Source organism: Columba livia, chromosome 10 (assembly GCF_036013475.1).
Source record: "Columba livia isolate bColLiv1 breed racing homer chromosome 10, bColLiv1.pat.W.v2, whole genome shotgun sequence".
NCBI classification, from domain to species: domain Eukaryota; kingdom Metazoa; phylum Chordata; class Aves; order Columbiformes; family Columbidae; genus Columba; species Columba livia.
The window spans coordinates 19,930,819-19,955,022 of record NC_088611.1 but is presented as its reverse complement, the minus strand read 5'-3'; the positions used below and the strand labels follow the sequence as shown (position 1 = coordinate 19,955,022).

The window sequence follows — 24,204 nt, the reverse complement described above, 5'->3', positions numbered from 1 at the left end:
GTCTCCCCTCAGCTCCTGTTCTCCAGCTGAACCCCCCAGGTCCCTCAGCCGCTCCCATCGCATTTGTGCTCCAGCCCCTTCCCCAGCTCCATTGCCTGATGTCTTTGTTGTCCTTTTGTCTCCTCCCAGCTGCGTGATCCCACAAGTCTGCTCTGATCCTTGGCACGTTGGGCAGAGTGCTGGCTGTCTGAAACAGAAGAAGGGCTGGGAAATATTTAGGTCAAACCCAAGAGATGCCCCATGTACCCTCGTGTGCTGTCTTGGAGGTCAGGGTGATATTTGTGATGTCTGATGCCCACCGCATGGCAGTGGTGGGCAAGACAACCTGCCCTGGTGAGCTGACAGAGGGCTGGGCACAGTGCCTGAACCCCAAAAAGACTCATCCACCCCTTCTGTGGTGGCAGCAGGATGGTTCTGCTCTGCACAGAGCCCCTGTCCAGCTGCTCCCCATTGGCCTCTCATGCCACAGGAACGTGGCACCTCTGGCTGGAAGCCCTGGTGGTGTTTTGCTGTGTTTGCCGCAACTTTTATTAGAAACGTGTTTCCTGGGTTTTGGAGAGAGCAGTGTTTGTACGTGCATCTGCAAGCTGGCTTTTTGTCGGGGTTTCTTTTTTTTAACAGCTTAATGAAAGCTCAGAGCAGGCTCAGCTCTGCTTGTGAGTAACAGTCATGAGACCCGGGGTGAGCGGGCTCCGGCGGGTCCCCTTGGGCTGCTGGCAGCCAGCGGCGGGGCTGAGCGGCAATGGGAGCTTCTTCTGCTTTGGACTTGTGCCTCTGTGCGTGGCTTGTTTTCCCATCTCTGAAAACACCGTAGCTCCGATTTACAGACATGTGCACATGCCTGTGTCTGTCCTTTCTGTGGTCTCATCCCTGGGCTCTCGCTGTAGCCTCGGCCATCTGTGTCCCCAGGACACCCTCTCCAACCACTTTTGCTTTATAACTCGCCACTAAAGGGTACAAAACCACATCCTGGTGTTTGTGCTTTTCTGTGCACGGGCTCTGCTCTGGTTTCAGTGTTGGTGTGTGCGATGGAGCTGCCGCATGTCCCCACCGGGCTGCTGCTCCTCCTTGCTGGGAGGAGAAGGGATTTTTGGAGGTCGGTCCCTCCAGAGCTGGGGGGCTCTGCCCCGCATAGGCGCTGCTGTCTGCGTACATCCCCGGAATATATTAAGCGTAATTTCCTCCTCTTTCACTGGGAGCTCGTTAATATTTCACTGGGGCACAGGGGCAGCCTGCAAAGCCCGTGCTTCAAAGGAGGGCAGCTTTCAGCAGCCCTGGGGTTAGCTTTTGGTTTCGCCAGCTCTCGCTATTACTTGTTCTGTGGTTTTAAAAATAGTTTAAAAGAAAAACACCCAGCAGAGGAGAAAGCCTGGGCAAAGCCCACTGGGCTTTCTGTCACCTGCATGCTGCTGTGGCTCGAGGGCCTGCTCAGCTCCACTCTGCCTGCACTGGCATTTGGGGAAAAAAGATGAATTTGATAGAATTAAGGGAGAAGGACTATCTGGACGCCTTCTGAGCCCACTTGGGTTTGAAATGGCCAGGAGACCCAGTGCAGCCCGGCTGTGGCCCAGCGCTGCCAGCCCGGCGTTAGTGCTCCTGGGTTTCTCTTCCCAGTGAGGAGCTTTTTGGGAATGGCCTTTGGGAGTTTGGGGGAATTACTTTTGCCCGATCCTGGACTCCACAAATCGGAGCAGGATTGGCCCTCCAGGAGCAATAACAGCAGAATTACTGCATTGCATGGGCGTCTTTATGTGTTTTTTAAACCTTGCCTCCTAATTATAAATAATGGCTGTGATATGAGATATGATTATGATGGATGGTGATTCTGTATTCCGTGTGCATTAGCGGCTTTAACCTTGCTGGGGTAATTATGTCTCATTTCAAATTCTGATACTATTTATTTGAGGTAGGGGACTGGGAATTTAATTTCTACTGCTTTGTCTTTTAGTATTATTATTATTTGAAAGGGATACCTTTGCAAAATTGTTTTTTAATCATTCCCTCCACTTGGCAGCACCAGTTCGTTAATATTTTCCGGGCCCATGTGGGATTGTTTTGGAAATATTTGTGAAGGTGGATGTTTTGGTGAATATGAAGGGCTGATGTATAGGGGAGGACCTTCTCCTTAAGACACCTGTGTGCATTCCACTGGCTTCGGTCTTCGTAAAGGAGCTGGTGTTGCCCTTTTGCACCGGCCGCTGCTGTTGACTTGTGTGTATCTGCCAGCCTGGGCTCACATGAGGTATTCGGGGGTCCAGCCAGGGCTGAGCCGTCGTCCTGCCCACCCCTCTCGCCGTCTTTGACGGCACGTTTAATTAAAAACCGCGTCAACCCCAAGATTGCGCACGTGGTCCTTAATCAGTTTGAAGTCTCTGTGAGAATAAAGTAATTATACTACTCGTTTGGTTACAGTAATTAAAACTTTAATTAACATCATTTCCCACCCCTTAGCCTCCCTCTACAGATATTGAGGAGTGCGATGGGTACCTGCCAGTGTTGCATCTCAGGATAAAGCTGTTTATCGGGGGGCTGTCTGCCCGTCCCCATCCCCGCAGCATCGGGCTGCTGAGGTCTGACAGCATGTGCTCTTGTTATTTCTCACCAGTCTGCCCAGTGCTACCAGCATCCCTGGCTGGGAGCTGCTCCTTGGCCACGGTGCTGGCATGTCACAGGGGGTGGCAGCTCTGCTTGAGGTCCCCTGGCAGTGGTGAGGATGGTAAGAAATGTTCCTCAAAGATCTTCTGAGAACTTGGTTTTGGATGTGGCGTGTGCCCTGGTCTGGGCTTAGAACAAGAGCCAGGCTTTCAGAGTAGCCCCGCATTCCCAGGAGGAATTTATTAAGTTAGCTGGACTCTTTGTTTCCCATTACATGGACCTGCAAGAGCTGAGGTTATAATGATTTGTGACCAGGTGCTGTCACATCTGGAAAGCTCCAGGTGGGCTCCAGCCCCTCTGCGCCCCACTTTGCCTCCTGGGCGAGCCCTGCGGTCGCTGTCGTGCTCTGCGTTGGCTGACGGGACCTGGTGTTCCCCAACAGCCTGAAAAAGGGATTTTCCGCCTGGAGGAGCAGGGCGGGGAGTTCTGCGTCGGTGCCAAAGGAAATCCGTGCCATGTAAAACCTGAGCTCTCAAATATCTTGAGCAGCATCCGTGGGGGAAAGCAATCTCTATATTTCAATATTCTCTGTCTCTTCTTCAAAATTGCTCCTATGCACAGACTGAAGAGCCTAGTTTTCAACCTGGTTTTGAATGGAGAGCCCACTGCAGAGGAGTGTTTTTCGTCACTCCACGTTCTGTGTGGTGGGGCCCACGGCCCCATGGTCCCGGAGCTTTCCCCTGGCTTTATGTGACCTCCGAGAGGGGCAAAGTATATCCAGGGATGTGGCTGTTGGGGTTGGAGATGCTGTAGAAGGGCCTGAGGCTTAGGGTGTGGGAACAAAGGCTTAAAATGCAAATGGAAGGTGAGAGCGGGGAATTTTAACAAACACGTCAAGAGCTGAAGGTGGAGCGAGCAAGAGGGTCTGAGTGTATTTGAAGGAAAATATTTGCAAGCGTTCTCCTGTGTGCTCAGCCCCAAGCCAGGCTTAGCTGGCTGTTACCGCTGGGAACACCGAGCCTGGAGTGGCGGAAGATTTCTTCTCTAATCTTGGAAGTGCTTGTGTTTGGATCAGGGACTGTTTCTGGAGGAAAGGCAGAGCCTGGAGTTTTGATTGTGGCGTGTCAAGAGTGGAGATGTTGATCTATAAAGGGAAAAAAGACAGGTGGCTGTAACTTTCTGCCTACTCCTGATTCATGGGTTACGTTCCCATGAAGTACAGCATGTGATGTATGATTTTTGTCATCGAACTTGTAAGAGATTCTGCATGTCAAGTCCTGCTGCCCGTGCTGGGTGTTAGTATTTAATGTTGTCACTGTGCCCTGTGATATTTAGACCTTGATTGTTTATTGCTTATCAGCTTCTCCTGGGCAGTTTGTTGTGATGTGTCCATGGATATAAAGCACCAGGACAGCCCAGATCTGTGGTAATAAGAGGCTTGATCGGTGGGAATGGATCAAAGCTGGTGTTAAACAGGTGAAGTCGAATGCTGTCGGTGTTGTCCTTCTCCCTGGGTGGAGGTGAATGGGCAGTGGATTAAATTCCTATTATATCCCCCTTGTTGCACTGTATTGCTGCAGCAAACGGTTTTCGGCTTGCACGCTGTGGAAATAACAGTCGATGCACTTAACATGGCTGGAGCTGAATGAACGGGGAGCTTCAGAGGTGGGTTTGTGGAAGGCTTTAGGGTCTGATGGATGGATAAATCCAGACACAATACCCAGTGCCCTGCACAGGCAGACCCGCTGCAATGGGCTTGGCTGGTGCTGAATCTGTGTCTGGGCTGGGAGGGGACCCAGCCATGCAGTTACCCCGAAGCAGATCCCCTCATTTGGGGTCCACCCCTCTGCAGCCTGCCCTGCGTGGGCTTTTGCTGCTGCTGGCTCCTCTGTTTGCAAGACCAACAGCCCTTGCTATGTCCTCAGGCAACTCCTCTCTTGCTGCTGTGTTGTTTTAGGGACCAGGAAGGAACACAGCTATTTTCCTGGATCTGCGAGGGAAGGAAGGATCCAGCTGATCTCCAGCTGTGCTGCAGCCTGTCCTTCCTCCCCACTGCATTCCTGGCAAAGCCTCGCCGCCTCCTCCCTGCCTTGGGAGATCCCCTGGCAGACATCTGGACAGGGAGCGTCCCCATCACTGCTGGCGAGGTGGTGGGACAAGCCCTTGGTGTTCGTGTTGGGCTTATCTTGGTCTGGTTGCATGGTCAGAAGTGCAGCAAGGCTTGGGAATGGGGTGATTGTGCTGTCCTGCTGATCTAAGCAGCATTGTTCGGAGGAAAATAAGCAGCGTTTTGGGTTTGCAAGAGAAATAGCAAGTTTTAAGCTGTGGAGAGGTTGAGGATGGCAGTGCTGGGTCTGTTCTGCTCTCCAGCCAGGGTGATGGGCTGTGCATTGCGGGAGACTGGTGGCCAAGGCTGGTCCTCATGGGACAGAAGGATGCGGGCTTCTTGGAGGAGCCGGTGCCTTGGCAGCGAAAGGATGGCTTTTTGTTTGGAAAACTGAGTACTGAGCCCTTCAGGCAAGATCTTTCTTCCCAAGGACTTGTCTGGGACATTTAGGTATTAACTGGCCCCAGGCTGGTCACATGCAGTCTGAGTCCCATGGGAGCCAGGAGGGTGACACATTGCCATGGCTTCGGTGTGCCCGGGGCGTGCTGGGACTCTTGGGATGCCTACAGTAATTAACAAACGGCGAAAAAAATAATCCTGCATTTCTGTGACATGCTCTGCCCTTCACTGCTGTCACCCAGGGCTGTTTCCTACGCAGAGGGAGAACAGCGAGATGCAGCGAGAAGGTCCTCATCGCATTTTCCTATGTGCTTTTTCTGCCTTTACCTTCTAGGCCTAAAAATCCTTTCCCATCCGTTACGGGGCTCCCTGGAGAGGGACGTGTCTGTGGTGAGGTGCTGGCGCTGCGGTTTTGACCTGCATTACGCTGAAGAAGGGGTAGTTTTGGATGCTCTATTGCTCCCTCCCCAGAAAACTGATGCCCCAGCAGCTGCTGTGCTGCCCCTGGGGAAGCCCTGAAGCTCCTGTCAGGTCTGTGTAGCCATGAAGCACCTTGGAGGCAAAGCCCTCGTGTCCCACCCAGAGCGCTCGGCGTTGGTGGCTGCGTGCACGTCCTCCGCACGGGTTATTTTGCATCACTGTTGCTCGGCTGAGGGTCAGCGCAGACCAAGGACTGCCACCCTGCCAGGTCACAGCATCGCATGGAGGGGTCCCTGGGGTCCCGCATCCTCCCCCTGCTCTTCCTTATGCTGCTTGGCAGCTGCCGGTGCATCCCCCCGCCCGGGTCCCCGGCAGCCCCGGGGCACAGCCTGCCCATCGATTCGCTTGTCGGGGCCCCCCCTCTGACCGCCTGAGCCCCGAGCGATGCTGATTGGGAAATAATTGCAATAATAATAGAGATATTTTGCTCCTGAGTGACTAGACGATACAAACCGGGCGCTGAGCCAGGAGAGTTTTGAAGGGCAAAGCTGGGAAATCAATGGCTCGAGACCGATGGAGCAGCTGTAGGGGGGACGAGGACGGGACTGGGGACTTTGCTGGGGAGGGACACAGGACAAGTGCCTTAACCCATCCCATGCCATATGGGTCCCAACAGAGGGCTGCTTGTCATTCCTCCTCCTGCTTTGTTGCCTCCATCAGTCCCTCTTGCGCTTGGGTTCAATTCCAGCCAAGGCGCCACTGCCGTGCAGTGCCCTGGCACTCACTTCCCCTTTCCAGTCGTTTGGTTTTGGTGCCGAGAGATTGGAAAGGTTTCTTTTTTTTCTGACAGCATTTTAGTTTTGTCAAAATGGCTGGAACGGCACGTTGGGCTGTACCTGCCGGTCCTGCTGGTGGAATGATGCGGGCAGAGCTGGTCAGGGGAGGTTTCGGGAGGGTTCGCAGGTGGTGGGCGAAGGGCCGGTCAGTTCTGTGATGTGCCGTGTGGGCTGGCGCTGGTCTGGCCGGCTCTGCTGGTGTGGGTGGCTGAGCCAGAGGAAAAGGTTAGAAATGAGTTTGCGCAAAAGTAAAGGGTGGTTGAGGAATTTTTGGGGAAGGTGATGCTGTGTTCCAGGGTCTGGCTGGGCACGTTTGCTCTCCTGCCTCCCTCTCTCCCTCCTCTCCTATGGCAAATCCATTGTCTTCACCCAATTCTCACCCCACCATCCCGGAGAGGTGCAGTGAGTCTGTCTGTCCTCAGCCCACGTGGCCAAGCACAGGATACTGCCCGGGGATGACACACCAGCAATAACGTGTGCTTCGAAACCGGTTAGATTAACTGGTGTCATATTTGTCAGTGCTGGCAAGATGCTGGCATTTGTTGCTGTTATGAGCATTGATTTAGATTAAGTATCCCCTTGTTTTTTTGCTTTATTATACTGATATAATTAAAGTCCCAATATTCCCTGGCTTAGGGCGATGTCGGGCCTGGGATGAAAGCCTTGCTTGTGTTCATCTTTATAGAGTGAGCGACTTTCACTGAATGGAAGTAGGCAGTTCATCTCACCCTTTTTCCTTGGTTGGGTTAGTGTTGACACAGGAGCATCCCAGCCCTGTGTGAGGGGATGGTGAAACCCCCTCCCCATGTGGGGAGGCTGGGGGGACAGTACCCACCTCTACAGGCCCCCCCGTGCCCTGGGTTGAGCAGCCGGCAGCAGGCAGCTGCCCGTCTGTCTGTCTGTCTGTGTCCCGTCTGCGCCCGGCTGCTGCGTTCCTGTGCGGGCAGCTGGCGAGGAGGGTGGCCGGCTGGGGGGAGCCGGGATGCCGCTGCCAGCCCCCCCGCATAGCTGGGATGTTTCTGTGGGGCCGTCCTGTCCCCAGCCCCGGGAGCTGCATCCCCAGAGCCCTGCCTGTGCCCCCGCCGCCGGCTGCCCGTACCCTTTTGGCTGTGGATGCTGCTCAGCAAGCCCTGGTAAGGCATGGCTGAGGCTCCCTTGGTGGTGATTTTATCGAGGCTTGAGCAAAAACGGGGGTGTATCCTCATTTCCCTGGATGCCAAAGTTTGGTAACCCACAATACAGTGGGAGGGAACCATAGAATAGTTTGGGTTGAAGGGACCTTCAGAGCTCATCTAGTCCAACCCACTGCCATGAGCAGGGACATCTTCACCCAGATCAGGACCCACAGTCTCCTCCACCCCCTCCTCCCCGCTCTTGCATACTTGTGCTCTCATCCCCATCAGCTGTGTCCCCCAGAAACAGCTGATACTGTGGCCCCACAGCTGCTCCTGGCCCCGCATTTTGATGGGCAGCCGCTATACATTCCCGGTGTGGGGAAGGAGTGCACCCCCAAGAGCAGCTGATCCGGGAACCTCATTTTTAGACCCCTGACCCTCTTTTTGGAAACCGGAGAGGGGTGTGCAGGCAGCAGCTGCTGGCACGGCTGGTCCCTGGGAGGTGGTTGGGGGGGAGGTATGTGGAGGGGCAGCCGGTGTCCCTGTCCCCCAGCTGCCGCGGGGTGAGCCCAGGCCATGTGCTGGGGGGGCTGTGCAGGCTGGCACCCCAGGGGGGGTCCCGGTGCCCCCACCAGCCCCCCCCAGTTGGACACAGGATACTCCCATTCGGGTTGTAGGCTTGTTGGCGTGGTGTTGCGTGACACTCCTCAGCAGCTGTCACCTCTGGGCTCTGCGGGTCCTCCGTCGCCTCCGCGAGGTGTACCCATGGCTTGGGGGTCAGCTCTGCTAGGACCTGCTCCTCTCCTGGTTTTATTTTGCTCTGTCCTGTGCCCTTTGGGTGGATGGTGCTAAAACTGAAGCAAAATGCTGGGGGTGTTAGCACAGACCTGCTCTTGTGGAGAGAGGAGATGTGCATCCATCAGCTTGTGACTTTGGTGGTACCTGAGCAGTGGTGGTGTGGGGAGGGGAAGATTTTGGACCTGGGGTTGGCCTCTGCCCATGTCAAAGCTTTGTCCTCCTCCCAGCTCAGGGACATGTGGCAGAGATGCTCACCAGCGAGAGGATGGGCAAAGATGGGATGGGGACCTTGACCAGCATCTTCTCCTCACAGCCCCATCTCATCTCCCCTGCTCAGTCTCTGTCCCCGATGGACATCCCTGGGGCTGGGGGACTCGCTGCTTCCCCCAGCGAGTGTTGGGAGGGAAGAGGGGAGGCTCTGAAATACACTCCCGTAAATAAGCCCTTCTTTTGCGTTGCCCATTGGCGCCGTGCAAGCCCTGTGGAACTGGAAAAGGTCCCCGTGAAAAGGCTGCGGAGTGTGTTTCAGACAGATAAGTCCCTGCCTTTGAAGTGTGGCAGGCGGGCAAAAAGCGCCCTCCTCTTGTAGCTGCTGCCAGCCGCTGCGAATTAATCACAGCCCCGTACAGATAAGAGTACAAAGCCTGGCTGAGCACTTCTCCTGCCTGGAGGAGGGGTCTGCGGGGGACCGCTCGGGACCCAGGATGGGGGCTTGAGAGCCCAGAGAGGGGGAGATGGAGGGCTGGGGTGGGGGAGCTCCATGGGGAGACGGGCTGTGGGCTTGGGGGATGTCCCTTGCGGAGAGACCCGGTCTCCTGGGGACCCTGTACCTCCAAGCACGTGTCCTTGGCCCTGCAGGAGCTGGTGTCCCACCCCTGTTGGCGTGTTTTAAATCTGAAAGTGGCCTTGGCATATCTGCAGCTGCCTTCCCTCTCCGGCTGTGCTTCCTCCCTCCCCACCTGGTGTCCCTGGTCCAGGCTGAGCTGGGGGACCCTGTCCTTCACCGTGGTCCTTCTCTGGACCCGCTGCCAATGCTGGGTGACCGCCAGGTCACAGCTGCTGCCCTTCATTCCTCTCATTGCCTGTCTTTCCGAAAGTGCAGGCCTGGGGAGATGCTTCTCTCCATGTTGTCTCCGTTGCTGGTGGCCCTAAGGATGCTGAGAGATTTTCCCCTTGGTGGTTTAGTGAGCAGCCGTCAAACAGGTGTTATGGTGGTGGGGAGGTGCCTCCTTATCTGGACGAGCCCTGAGGACATATTGCCCAGGCGAGCAAGTGTGCTGCAATGGAAGGAGCCATCTCTTCTCTTACATGTCTCTGCTCTTTGGATACTTTTGCTTCCCCTTGTATCTTATGTGGGTTTCAGGTCCCAGCCTTGTCTTGTACAGCTCCTTGGGACAGCGGTTCTTCACTTGTGCTAGACATTGTGGGTTTTTCAGCCCTGCAGAAGCTTCTGGATGCTTCAGCATCATGATTTGTAAAGGAGAGCCAAGCTCTGGAGGGAGCAAAACCAAAAGGCTCCAGGGAGACATTATTGTGGCCTTTCTGTGCTTAAAAGGGGCCAATAAGAAAGATGGGGACAGACTTTTGAGCAGGGCCTGTTGCGATAGGACAAGGGGTGATGGTTTTAAACTAAAGGAGGGAGATTCAGGCTGGACATGAGGAAGAAACTGTTGCCCCTGAGGGTGGTGAGAGCCTGTCCCAGGTTGGCCAGAGAGGTGGTGGATGAACCATCCCTGGAGACATCCCAGGCCAGGCTGGACGGGGCTCTGAGCAACCTGAGCTGGTGAAGATGTCCCTGCTCATGGCAGGGGGGGCACTGGGGGAGCTGGGAAGGTCCCTTCAACCCAAACTGTTCTGTGATTCTATGATTCATTGGGCTCAAGGCAGCAGCAGGACCAGCTGGTGCTGTTGTCTCTGACCCTGCATGCTGGGGGTGTCCAACCGCCCCCCAGGCTCCTGCCAGCCCCTTACTGCCGATCGGCTGCCTGCAGCCAGCCCGAGGCAGGCAAGAGCGAGGACGGGAATCCTGAGCAAGAAATTAGTGCGAGTAATTATTAGTATTGGGTAATTATATCAAGCATCAGGATGAGGAGAAAGGTTAATAGGTTTATTTATTTATTTATTTTTGGTAAATGTCTTTTCCCCCGGGGTGGGAAGGCAGGCAGGGTGGGCAGGAAGGAGCGTGTTTCCGAGGGGGTTTGCTCTGATTAAACCGCATCCTCTCCCCCTTCCCCTGCCCCCGGCTACCCTGCGGGTGTGAGGAGAGGGGAGGAAGAGGAGAGGGAGTAAGCCATCACTGTAAGAGATCAGAGGCACCTTGCATGTCCCTTGCGTTGGCTCCACCACCTGATGGTCCCAACAACCCATCCCCTTCCCACCAGCTGGGATGAGCCAGTTCCCACGAGGCTAATACCGCTGGAAAGGCCCTGGTGTTCCCACTCTGCGGGCACTGTGGGCAGTCGGCTCCTCCTGGTGTGGGATGAGGTTGGGGTCTATGTGCAGGTATCTCCTGGGGCTTGGGAGGAGCAGCAGGATGTGTTTGCCTGCCACGAGCTAACTCAAAAACCCCCTTCTGCCATGTCTTTTGGCCAACTAGGAAACAACTTGATTGCCAGCTCTTCCAAATTTCATTTTCCCGAATCCCAAACCTGTCTCTGGAGCATCCTTAGCAGGAGGGGAGGCTCTGGAGAGGAGGGCTCCAAAGGCGCATACCTGGGGTGGCCCTGCGCCCCCACCAGCGCACCCTGACGTGTGGCAGGCTGGACTCCAGCCCAGTTTGACTGCTGAGAATATTTTTAAGTTCTTCCTGGAGCCTCAAATTAACTGGAAGTGCTTCACGTCTGTTGTTTTTTTAAATACATCTCTTTCTCTTTCCCAGCACTGCGCAGTGCAATAATGTAATGGGGAAATTACCCCGCTAGTTAAAAATTACTGCCAGCGCGATATCCAGCCATAGATCTATTTTAGAACCAGGGTGAAACTATATTGATTCTTCTGCGCCGCAACTGCAGCCCATAAAAGGGTTGGAAAGGTGCGTTTGTCACGTTGCTGTAGTGATGTAGCGGGGGGGACACGGTGCCTTCCTGCTGGGAGGGGGGGATGCTCCCCATTACCCTCCTGAAGAGCTGGCGCAGGACTTCATAGGGAAGAAGCTGAGAGCCAGGAGGAGAGTGATGTGCAAGGGGATGCAGGGGGGGCAGGGTTGGGCTCTGGGGGTGATGCTGGGTACCCCTGAGCAAGGGGGACAGCAGGGCAGGGGATGCCATGACCCTGTACCCCAAGCGTCTGGGGCTCGACCTCCTCTGATATTTGGAGTAGGAGCAAATGTGGTCCTGGATCTGGGTGGAAAGACCCCCCAAAAAGCGCAGGCAGAAGCTTTAGGATGGGCTTTTGGCATCTCTGGGTTCCCCAGCACACAGTGGTACCCAGGGTGGGGTAACGGGGAGCACAGGCTGTGTATGGGTCTGGCAAAGGATGCTGAGAAGGCAAGTAAGTATCAGGGCCAGTTTGGGTTATGGCAAAGGCTCGCCAGTCCTGTGGCAGGACATACAGGGGATTTTTGGCTGTGCTGTAGGCTCCCAAAAGTTACATCTCCTGATCCCCACATCCCGTGGGGAGAGGGCAGCCACTTTGCTCGCTGCCATGCAGGACTCGCCACTCTCTGGTCGCTCAGAGGTCTCTTTCTTAATTAAATACATTTGTTTTGTAAAACTGCCTAAAAATAATCCGAGGCTGGTGCATGGAGGAGGCTGGCGGTGAATCAAAGGCGCCGCTCTAATTAAACGGGCCCCGGTTTGTTTGTGAGGCGCATACATTTCCATGCTAATCAGCTGCACACCGGGATCCTGCTTTCCCGGCCCCGTATCCTCCTGATTGGGAACTATGCAAATGCCAGCGGCGATTTATTGCAGGAGGGGGACAAGGCAGCCGGGGTGCTGGGGCAGCTGCCGTGGGGGACACAAGGGCTTGTGCGTGGCCCATCCCATCCCATCCCATCCCATCCCATCCCATCCCATCCCATCCCATCCCATCCCCTGAGCCACTTCTCTGGCACCAGATAGCCTAAATCTGGAGGGATTGTGAGGGATGGCATTGTCAGGAGGCATTTCTTGCTTGTGGAGGTAGCAATCGGGTTATGGCAAGTAGTGCAGCTGAGTTTAACTACTACTCGGTGGGGCCTCCAGCCCCATGGTGCTTCGTGATGTGGTTATCGCTGGTACAGCCAGAAAAGCGGTGTACTTAGGAAGAGCTTTAACGTAATTGTGAACCATAAGGGGATTAAAGCTTTCGCCACGTTCCTGCTCAAGGAACAAAGGCGCTTTCTGAACCCCTGTTGACCCCCAGCTTCCTTGAGACCCTCTTGACTTTCCCGGTCATGAGCCCAAGTGTTTCCTTTGATGGATGGGGAGGGGAAGCCCAGTCTGTGTGCACCGCAGCGTCCTGCCCGCCCACGGCTCGGTGCAGTGCAATTCCAGCCACTGTTGGTACTGCTGCGGAATGATGGGGTTTGCTGCTTTGCTGCAGACTGGGGGCTGATCTGTGCCATGCTACAGATACTTAGAGTCATAGAACAGTTTGGGTTGAAGGGACCTTCCCAGCTCATCCAGTGCCACCCCTGCCATGAGCAGGGACATCTTCACCAGCTCAGGTTGCTCAGAGCCCCGTCCAGCCTGGCCTGGGATGTCTCCAGGGATGGTTCATCCACCACCTCTCTGGCCAACCTGGGCCAGTGTTTCAGCCACCTTCATTGTAAAAAATCGCGGTGGGCTTTGGAACTGAGTGACAGTGGGGGAAGCAGGGCAGCGCAGAGGAGGGTCGTGGATGTGGCTTCCCTCCCTGGAGATAGGTGAATGCTGTCAGTGTAAATGTGGGACAACTGTAAAAGAGGGAAGAAAACATTGCAGTTTGGTCTTCTGGAGAGGGCCAGGGTGTTTGCAGCGCGCTGCTGCTTTGCTGTGCTGTGGTTGCTGTGGGGTGGGACGGAGGGGTGTTATTCCTAACGGGGTATATTCCCTTTCCCACCCCATGAGACTGTGCTCACCTCCCCTCACTCTCCCCACAGATCCTGGTGGACTTGCAGGCCGAGAGGAAGCACCAAGCGCTGCAGTATGAGAATGTCGTAGCCCATGAGGGCAGCTCCATCCTGCGAGACCTGGTGCTGAGCCCCGACCGCCAGCACATCTATGCCATGACCGAGAAACAGGTAAGGGGTGGGGACATAGCAACCCCTCTGCTTGCTTGACTTGGCAGCCCCCATGGCAGCCCCAGCCTGTGGTCCTGTGCCCTGGGAGTGGCAGCAGCTCCTCCTGGCTCCTCTCTGCAAAAACCCTGCCCTGAGGCACTGGCTCTGTGGCCCTGCTGCTTCTCTCCTCACTGGGGACTTGCCCCAGGCAGGAATTGTGTGCATCAGCTGCTTGACATCCCCATGGTCCCCAGGGACTGAGGGCTTCCCGACCCTTCCTTGCTGTGAAGGGCTGCCCATAAACCTCCTCCCTCTTCTGGCCATCCCCTCCCAAGCAGGGATTTTATGGGTTAGCAGATGCTCCTTGCTCCTAAATGGCTTTTTCTCCTCTGGAGTGGATGCTTTTTCACCTTTGGGTGGAGGGAACGGTGTGCCCCCATAGCCTGGTGTACCCCTGGTGTGCACACCGTGGTCCTGCCTCTGCTCCTGCTGAGCCAGCCAGACATCCAGACCTGATCCAGATCCATCACTGCTGTCCTGGCAGCGTGGTCAGGGCTCATGATAACAAGTTTTTGTTGGCCTTGTGAGCATTTACCTGCTGGAGAGCTTGCAGATGCAAGATCATCCATCCACGGGCTGTGTTGGAGTGGGTGAAGGAGGTTCGTGCCGTGGTGGCGGTGACACTTTGTGGCTCTGGTGTCAGTGGGTGTGCACGCTGTGCCCAGTGGGAGATGCACAGCAGCCGTGCTGGGACACGGTGTGCCTGTGTCTCGCAGCATCTCTGCTTCTCTGCCTAGAGAGGTGTGCATGAGTTGGACCTCAGCAGAGCCTGGAGCGTAGCAGGTCTCCTGGCCGCCAGCCCGGGGGCTCGGGAGGGGGAAGGATGCTGGAGTAGGGCCGTGGGTTTGTCTAGACAGCCCCATGGGGACCACAGAACCCTTGCCCTCCCCCTCCCAGTGCCTGTTTCTGGTTTCTGCTCTGCTGCAGGAAACCCGTGGCTTTCCAGGCGAGGCAGAAACTGGATTTGGGCTCCTCCTCTGTGTTTCTGTCCCAGACTTGGCTCAGCTAAGCCTCCCCTCTGCGGGGCAGATGTTGGAGATGTGGTTGTGTGTGTGTTACGCTGAGCTGAGATGGGGGTGTCCCCAGGGGCCACCGTGGTTGCTGGGAGCCGGCACGTGTCTGTGCGGGGGTTCTACCTGGGGGGAACCTGCTGCTGACCCCCTCGGGGACAAATAAATGGGAATGCTACAGGTATCCTCATTGGTATGCAAACCCCAGGGTACTGCTTGGCCAACCTTATCCGCAGACATCCCACTGAGCCCATCCCCTGCTGGGCTGGGAGGAGGAAGCACGCCCCGGGTATAGTCTTCAGTGGAGAAGTTTGCAAATTGTAATTAAAGAGTGAGTCCTGCCCTGTGGGAGCAGTGGGGAAACTGAGGCACGAGCGTGGCAGGCACAGGCAGCTGCTCAGTGCAGCTCCCTGCACCCCCCCCGTCCCCCTTTTCTCCTCCCCTCTCCTTAATAAAACCCTCTCTGTTCACTACTATGACTTGGTGTTATCAGAGTGCTGGTGGAAAGTAATTAAATGAACAGTTGTAACAGAGCTTGAAGGGCTTGGAGAACGAGGGGATTTTAATCAAATCTGGAGGAGCAATTAATAAAGGACGGGTAACCGTTTTGGAGCAGGTTTGTGGCAGCCGCGGGGCGCCAGGAGCCAGCGTGGGGCTGAGCCGGCTCGTCCCGCTCCCACAACGCTGCGAAGATGCGGCGGTGGAAGGAGCTTAGTTGGGGTAAAAGTCTCTGTGTGATGGAGGTGTCGCCTGCAGATGTGCTGCCCAGGAGAGGAGTGGGTGACAGTGGGGGCTCAGCCTGTTTCCTGCCGCTACCTCCTCTCTAATGGGCAGAGTGAGACTGTGATGCATCCCATCTCTTGGGGGTCTGGGCATGGGCAACAGCAGGGAGACGCGCAGCCTGTCCCCCTTCACTCCCTGCCTGTCCCCCACAGGTGACGCGGGTGCCGGTGGAGAGCTGTGAGCAGTACGAGAGCTGCGAGCTGTGCCTGGGCTCCCGGGACCCCCACTGCGGATGGTGCGTCCTCCACAACATGTGAGTATGGCCGGATCGGCCCTTGGGGACGTGCCACAAATCTTGCCCATCCCCACCACTGGTCCCCTTGGGGACATCCCTCCCTGACTTTGGCTCTGAAGTGCAGGAGGATGGAGTGGTCTGAGGGATCTGTCACCCCTTCCGCAGCACTCGGACTGTGCTCGTGAGCACCCATGTGTTGTGAAACCAGCCTGGAGAGGAGAAGGCTCCAGGGAGACCTTATTGTGCCTTTCAGCGCTTAAAAGGGGCTGATAAGAAAGATGGGGACAGACTTTTGAGCAGGGCCTGTTGTGATAGGACAAGGGGTGATGGTTTTAAGCTAAAGGAGGGAGATTCAGGCTGGACATGAGGAAGAAATTGTTGCCCCTGAGGGTGGTGAGAGCCTGGCCCAGGTTGGCCAGAGAGGTGGTGGCTGAACCATCCCTGGAGACATCCCAGGCCAGGCTGGACGGGGCTCTGAGCAACCTGAGCTGGTGAAGATGTCCCTGCTCATGGCAGGGGGGGCACTGGGGGAGCTGGGAAGGTCCCTTCCAACCCAAACTATTCTATGATTTTATGATTCCAAACAGCTGGCATGACCCCTCTAAATCCTGCCTATGGGCACGTGGGTTCAGTGTCTTTGTGCCAAGAAGAAAAACTCGAAGATAAAAGACCCCAGAAGTTCCCAGTGCTGGCACTAGGGGAAAGCAGAGCTCCTGTGCGAGCCCTGAGCGCCCCAGGTCCCTGGCTGGGTGTCACCTTTGTGCCAAAGGCTCCATTTGCTCTGGAGTCAGCCCAGAGCCACGCAGCACCCCGGGGGATTCTCCTCCTCACCATGGTGGTTTCATCCCCATCCAGATGTTCCCGCAAGGACCGGTGCGAGCGGGCGGACGAGCCCCAGCGCTTCGCCTCCGACCTGCGGCAGTGCGTCCAGCTCACCGTCCAGCCCAAGAACATCTCGGTCACCATGTCGGAGGTCCCGGTAAGTCACCTCTGCTGCCCACCTACCCCTCCCCAGCCGCCTCCTGACCCTCTGGAAGCAGTTAGAAATAATTAGTATACGACAAATAGGGAGAAAGGGGAAGAGAGGTCTGAGGCAAATATAGCAAAGTGTAGGGCATTGGTGAGGGCTGGCCTATTGATGGAGATAGTAAACCAGCTGATGTTTATTCAGAAAAGACATAACTGAGCAATAAATATTTCACTGTAATACAAACAACAGCATCAGAGTTGCTGTTTGGAGGCCAGCAATGCATCCAGCTCAATAGCCTGTCTCTGACCCTGGCCTGCGGGAGATATTTTGGGATGAGCCTTCGATGCACAGCTCACTGCTCCCTCTGTGCAGACAGAAAGGATGATGGACATCCCCCAGGTATTTTTCCAGTCCATTAGCACTGTGAAGAGAATGGAAAACAGTGTATACTGGTAATAAAGTTTTGAAATCTGCCAGGTCTGGATATCTGGCACTCAGGAGACCTAAAAGAGTTGGCTGACGAGTTCTGTGACCTGTAGATATTTATAATAATATGACTTTGTAATAAATAAGTGAATGTTGAGAAAAGCCTAGGAAGCAGAAAAGGGGCTTGCTGTTTTGTCCAGATGCAGAAAGGACCAAGTGGTCAGAGAGTGCTTAGTTTGACATAAGGTTTAGAAAAACTAAAGGAAAAAAAAGGGTGCAGGATACAACCGATAAAGATTTAAGAATGGGAATATAGTTAATGCCAGTCAATGCATTTTTATGTCAAACCAACAACATTTTCTTCTTTGATGAAATTATGACTTGAATTAGAAGAGGGACTAGAGGGATGTGATGTCGTTAGGCTTCTACAAGGCATTTGACTTGGTACAACACAACGTTCTGATTAAAAATTAGCATTATACAATATTGATAAAGCATGTGTTAAGTGGATTAAGAACTGGCTCCGTGACAGATCTCAAAAAGTCCTCGTCAGAGGGGAATTGTCACCGTATAGAAAGGGTTTGGAAAGCGCTTCTGCAGGGACTAACGGTTGGTAAGGTGGAAATGAATGTGAGAAGGCTGCAGATGGGACCTGCCGGGAGGCTGAGGCAGGTGGGATGGGGTGCAATTCTTCTGCAGAGCAGTTGGGTCTGAATTGTTGTTTGATATTGCCAAATCTAAACTTAGACATAGAGGGAAAAAGCAGGAGTTCGCCTGGTGTCCTGGAAAGTGGTGCTGGGGCTGAGCCCTTGTCGTTGGGGCTCTCAGTGCTTCTCGGGTGAAGCTGGGGGTGTTTTCACCTCCACGGGTGGTTTTTCTCCGTGACCCATGGCAGGATGCTGTGCTGAGGGGTGGTGTGGTTGGCGTGGGGATGCTGTGCTCAGGCTGGAGTCCAGCTTCGAAGCGGGGAGGCTGCAAACCTCCCGTAAACATCATGTAAATGAGTTGAAGGCTGGAGAAAATGCCTTGCAGTGAGAGACTTCCAGAGCTCAATCTGCTTAGCTTATCAAAAAGAAGATTAAGAGGTGACTTGATTACAGAGTATAAGTGCCTTTACAAGGAGCAAATATCAGGGACTAAAGGGCTTTTTAATCTATCAAGGAAAGGCATAACAAGAACTAATGGCTGGAAGCTGTGAAAAATTCAAATTAGAAATAAGGCAAGCGTTTTGTAAAGCGAGAACTGCTGACCCCGGGGATGACTTTGCGAAGGAAGAGGTGGATTCCTCCCCTCCTCGGCTCTGCCGGAGTGGATGCCTTTCCCTGAAACACTCTTTAGCCCTGACGCTGTGCTTGGGCTCTGCAGAGAGGTAATGGCTTGTGGTGTGGCGAGGGCAGAGGACGGGAGGCTGTGAGTCATTCCGTCTTTTAACCCATTTCAGTCCTTGCTTGGAGTGAGAAGATCCGTGGATGGGGCTCACTTGGAAAGGCCTGGAGTGGGTCTGTCCACCACGTGTGGGTGGCAGAGGAAGGGTTGCACCCCTGGTCTTTTCTGTTGGCTGGATTTACGCCTGGCAGACACAGAGGAATCTTTGCTAGTTTTCTGTATTGATGTTGGGTATTGGGAACAATTTCTTCAAGGAAAGGGTCATCAGGCATTGGAACAGGCTGCCCATGGCACTGGTGGAGTCACCATCCCTGGAGAGGTTTAAAATACATGTAGATTAGGTTCTTAGGGACATGGGTTAGTGGCAGTGTTGGGGTAATGGTTGGACTTGATGATCTTCAGGATCTCTTCCAACCAAAATAATTTTGTGATTCTATGCTCTTACCTCTCCTCCCCAGCTGGTCCTGCAGGCCTGGAACGTCCCAGACCTCTCAGCAGGAGTCAACTGCTCCTTCGAAGACTTCACCGAGTCTGAGAGCCGCATTGAGGATGGGAAGATCTACTGCAGCTCTCCCTCTGCCAAGGATGTCATCCCCATCACTAGAGGCCGTGGTGAGCTTGTGTCCCTGGGGTGGGAAGAAAAACCTTTTCCCACTTGTTGCCCCACAGACAGGTGTGGAGGAGGACAGTCCTCCCATGACAGCGATCCCCAGGACTCAAGTTGGGTTCCTGGGGTGCAAGAGGAGAAGGATATTGCTGCTCATAGGAGACTGGTCCTTGGTCTCCTCCAAGCTGTAGGCGCAACTCCTTGCTGACCTTATAGTGCTCTGCGCGGCAGTCCTGGGCACACTGACCATTTTCTTACCTATGGACCATTCCCGGACAGATGAGCCATGGGCTCTAGGACATTCTGCTGACCCCAGATCTGTTAAGCTCCCTGTCAGTACCAGCAGTAGAACCCAAAGCACGTGCCTCCATCCATGCCAGCAGGTTGCAGTTTGCTGCAGGAGCTCCAAGCTGTATGTGGGCTCTGCTGGCCTGTTTGGTGGGTGAGTGGGGGTGGGTGAACACCCTCTTTATACTGCCAGATTTGGGGGATTTTGTTGGTTAAGTGGGCTGAGTGGTGATCCCCAGCCCCCTCCAGCCCATCACAAGCCTTGGGCTGAGTTCTGGGCTGCTTAACCATGTCCTTTCTGATGCCTTTTTCTGCCTGCTTCTCTCCCAGGGGACAAGCGAGTGGTGAAGCTCTACCTGAAATCCAAGGAGACGGGGAAGAAGTTTGCCTCTGTGGATTTTGTTTTCTACAACTGCAGCGTCCATCAGTCGTAAGTGGCCCTGACTTTGTAAGCATGGTCTGGGAACAGATTGGTGGGACTATGTGAGACTGGGAGAGAGAAGGATCTCAGCTTTGTGGCTGCTGATGCTGCAAGAGGAAAGGGCAGTCGCGTATAATGGTGTTTGCAGTGAGAAACCTCCTACTTTTGCCCTTGTAAACTGGGACGGTGACCAGCACACCCACAGTTGGTTTGGGCGTGTGGGAACGTGTAGCATCAGGGCAGAACTTCACTTAAAAGCAGGGCTTTGGGTTTGGCAAAGCTTTGAAAGGAAAAGCGAGTTTACTGCATTGCAGACTGTAGCAATGCATGTGATAAAAAATGCCAAGCATCTTGTTATTCCTGGAAAAACAGTTAATTGGAGTGACTTGGTGATGCAAAAGAAAAGCCTGTGGTTCCCTGTGCCGGTACCAGCTTCCGAGGCTGGAGAGTCACAGCCACATGCGATGGAACACGCTGCATGTCCTGGGGCATTTCCCCAACAATTTCCTAACTGGAAGCAATGGCGAATTTGCTTTCTTGTCAGGCTTGCCTTGAAATCCACTCCACTTAGGAGTTTTTAGGCGGTTTGAGATGTGCATGGGATAAAATAGAGGAGGTGTGGATTACTGATGTGGTGTCTAAAGCCTCTAAGAGGCTCTCGATGAGCTCCTGCTGAGGCTCTGCGGCGGCGTGCTGAGCGGTGGGAGGGTGGCTCTGCTCGGAGAAGACGCTGGGATGTGTTTGGACAAAGAATTTGGAGCTCAGGAATGCGAGCGATTCCATTACCCTTGCCAGAAACCTCCCATGGATGGTGACGCTCCAGCTGATCAGTAATTATAGATAAGGAAATGCAGAGTGAATGGCTTTTTGCAAAGTGTCTAGGCTGCCTCGGCCAGCGGCTCTGCCGCACGTGGTTCCTCCAAAACCTTTTTGGTGAATGAGGTGGGTTTTCCTCTTGGATCAAGGCAAAGCAGGTGGGATGTGGTACCTCCAGCGAGCTGGAGGAGGTCGATGTGCATCTCAGGGATTCCTGCCCTGCCCGCTCTTTGCACAGGGAGGAGAGAGTTTGCAAACTTGACTTTCTCCCTCACCTTGACTCCCGAGATGAGCTTTGTCTCCCTTCACGTCGTGTGGTTTTAATAACATTAGCTCAGCTTTGGCTCGGGCTTGGCTGCGTGTCATTATTTTGCAAATCACAAAAAGCAGATGTGACTTTTATTTTTCTAAATGAAAGAAAAGAAGACTTTTAAGTACAAATGGCATCGGATCCGGTGCAATTGGAGCTCTGGCATTTTGGTCCTGCGGGAAAAGGTGGTGGGAATTGGCATTTTATTTTATGTGCCTGACACAGGAGGGGAAAAAAAAAACCCACCCCCCCCAAACAAACCTACAACAAAGCCCTGACTGATTTATTACTGCGTTGATGTTTAATTTTGGATGCATTATTTAAAAAGGCTAATTATGGATGCATTAATATTTATGGGCTCCGGTTGGAGCTGATAGAAAAGTCCATGTTCTAGGCTGGTGAACATTATTATTATTTTCTTTACGTCAAGAATTTTAAGGTTTGGAGGCAGTTTTAATTATGTGACCTGCAGTCGAGTCATAGCCAAAGAGCACGACAATACCTAGGATGATGCAATACTTTTAAATACCATTTGCAGACAGGCGTCTTTAATGGATCTCTTCGGAGTTAATAGCCTTTCAGATCCAGGTTTCATATTTTGTGGAGGAAAATCTATACGTCAGCCTGATAAATTCTGTATTAGGAACAATATGCTTTTCCATGAGGCTAATGTTTTTCCTGTGGAGATCTCAGATCACCGTGCATTGTGTTTTCTTTTTATATTTGGGCAGCTTGCTTAGGTTGGGAGCCAGAGGCCTGTGTGTCAAATCATTTCTCAGCTGAGGATGAATCGTTTAGGAGAGATTTTTCAGGTGGTGATGGAGAGGTTGGAGGATTACAAGGCAGCTCTTTGCTCAAGTGAGCTGGAGTTTTGCCAGGGAAGCCAACACAGCCCCACCAGACACACAGGAGAGTCTGACCCTTCTGATTTTCAACACATGCCTGAAAGGGCATCAGCAAAATGAGCTGCTAAAGCCCTTTTGCAGGCTGTGGGGCTGGTCCTGTGGCTGTGTGCCCGTCCCAGGTCTCTTGTTTCTCACCACTCTGCAAAACTCTTCTTCTTGGGCATTTTCAAGAGCTGCTGGAACCAGCCTGGTCCAGGGAGGGGTTGCGAAAGCTGCACAGAAGGAGGACAGAGGAGGTTGTGCTGCCCATTATATTTCGTAGAATCATTTTGGTTGGAAGAGACCCTCAAGATCATCAACCGTTACCCCACCCCTGGCACTGCCCCATGTCCCTGAGAACCTCATCTCTGTCTGTTCAACCCTCCAGGGATGGTGGTGACTCCACCACTGCTCAGGGCAGCCTGTTCCAATGTCCCACAGCCATTTGGGGAAGAAATTGTTCCTAAGATCCAACCATATTCTCCCCTGGTGCAACTTGAGGCCGTTTCGCTTGTCTTATCACTTGCTACTTGGGAGAAGAGACCAACACCCTCCACCTGGAAGCCTGGAGGTTGATGTAGAAAAGTGGGTCCCTTGCAAAGGGGGACGTGAGTGTCTGAGGGTCACTGCCAGCCCACAGGGAAAAACCAGGGCTGCCCACGCAGACTCAGCTCCTGGGGACATCCTGTGGTTCCTGTGGTGGAGGATGGGGTGGAAAACCCCACAGCACTGACCAAGTGGGTTCCCCTGGGGGATTCCCTATGGGGCACCGATCAAGCGCAGGCATTTAAAGCTGCATAGCGCCTTTGATCATCTAATGAATCAGCCCATGTCCAGCGCGTGCGCGGGCAGATGTTGAGGTCGCCTTTGTCAGCATTAAACTCCCTCTTCAAAGCATTTGTGGGGAAATGAGTCCCCTTTCAAGATAAAGACGTAACGCCGGGCTCCCTGCCTGCCTCCGGCAGAGCCCGCGCTTGCCAGCGAGGTGGGCGAGTGGGGAATCCTCCCGCAAAGCCAGCGAGCAATTGCAGGGAACACCAAGACATATTTCTTCCCACTATTTCCCAGTTTGCTTTCTGGATTTCTCCTCTGGAAAATGGTCCGTAACTCCTGTTACGGTTTGGATTTTGGGAGAGGGGGAACATCGCAGATCAGTGGGTCTCTGATGCTGAGGGGAGAGCTGAGCAGGCAGGAAACCTGTGCTGTCACATGCCTGCGCTGTCTCTTCTATCTTTAGACAGGATATTAGGAAAATGTTTTTCACAAAAAGGGTTGTCAGGCATTGGAACAGACTGCTCAGGGCAGTGGTGGAGTCACTGTCCCTGGAGGAGTTCAAAAGACATGTAGATGAGGTTCTTAGGGACGTGACCCAGTGTTGGGTTAATAGTTGGACTTGAGGATCTTGAGTGTCTCTTCCCCAAAATGATTCTGTGATTCTATCTGGGAGGTGGTCCTGATGCAATGGGCTTCATTGTGCCTCGCTGCAGTGACGGCTGTGACACCCGGGTCCCATCAGCAGCAGGGGGCTGCAGCGAGGGGCAGATGTGCCAAGTGGCTCTGGCTCCTCCTGGCCAGAGGGATGTGAATCTGCTGTCACCCTGTCCCGCCAGTCAGGCTTTCCCTCTAAGCCTCCATTAGGTAAATGGGAGTTTAATGCATGGCCCCAGGGGCTGGGAGTGGGGCTGGTGGCACCTGTGGGATGATGTGAGATGATTCCAGCCCTTGTATCACTGAGCTCCTTGCTGCAGCCTTTCTGTCTGGCCGTGCCCGGTGCTGCCCGTGCGTCTGGGCTGCCGCACACCCAGTGCTGCTTGTTTCCAGATGTTTACAGATGCTTTCTGTTCGAAGGCACGGACAGATGGCTGCAAGCAGTTGAGTGAGTGTATCTGAGTTAGCACAGCTGAGCTGCGAGGCGGTGACAGATCCCTGCGTACTCCTGGGCTGGGGCAGGTGGAAAATCCCGTAGGATGGCCCTGGAGACCATGCGGGATAACCTGGTTTATGTCATGTTTGTTGTGAAGGAGGAGGGCTGGTGCAGCCTGGTGTTGTCTTTCAGTAAGTGGAGACGGCTGAAGGTGTTTCAAGAGAATTACATGCTTTTGCCCATCTTAAAAACCAGGGCCTGATTCTGCAGCCTGCAACCAGCGTGCTGGTGGGTGCGCTGAACCACCCTGCATTGAGCCAGTGCACCCAGCCGCTACCCTGGGAGTAGCATCCTTGGCAAAACCCAGCAAGGATGGAAAAGCATCGAGCTGGGATGAAAAGAAGGACAGAAATGCAATTGCTTGAGATGGGCAGGGAGGGAGGGGGATGGATCTCTCACCCCACAGCTCTCCTGGCTTTGATTGGGAAGGGGCTGGCAGGGGCACTGGCTGCCTCTTCCTGCTGCTGTTCAGCATTTTCCACCCCATCCCTGGGGCAGAGATGGATATGAAGCCCAAAGCACCACAGTTCAGCCCCTCGTCCCCAACAGCTGCTGCTCCAGATGCAGGCTGTGCCGGAGCTGGGGATTTGCAGGGGATGGATCCTCCTGCCAAGAAGAGTCTGAGGAGCAGC

General features: G+C 54.1%; 1 protein-coding gene across 2 annotated transcripts in view; it reads left to right on the top strand.

Moving 5' to 3' along the window:
* The window catches only part of PLXNA1 (plexin A1), a 114,766-nt gene that overhangs the window by 38,049 nt on the left and 52,513 nt on the right, over positions 1-24,204 (top strand). For both annotated transcript variants that reach the window (XM_065075649.1, XM_065075648.1), the window contains exons 4-8: positions 13,333-13,473; positions 15,458-15,558; positions 16,396-16,519; positions 18,781-18,934; positions 19,548-19,647. In XM_065075649.1, coding sequence (XP_064931721.1) covers positions 13,333-13,473; positions 15,458-15,558; positions 16,396-16,519; positions 18,781-18,934; positions 19,548-19,647 — 620 coding nt within the window. The remainder of the gene's footprint in view (positions 1-13,332; positions 13,474-15,457; positions 15,559-16,395; positions 16,520-18,780; positions 18,935-19,547; positions 19,648-24,204) is intronic.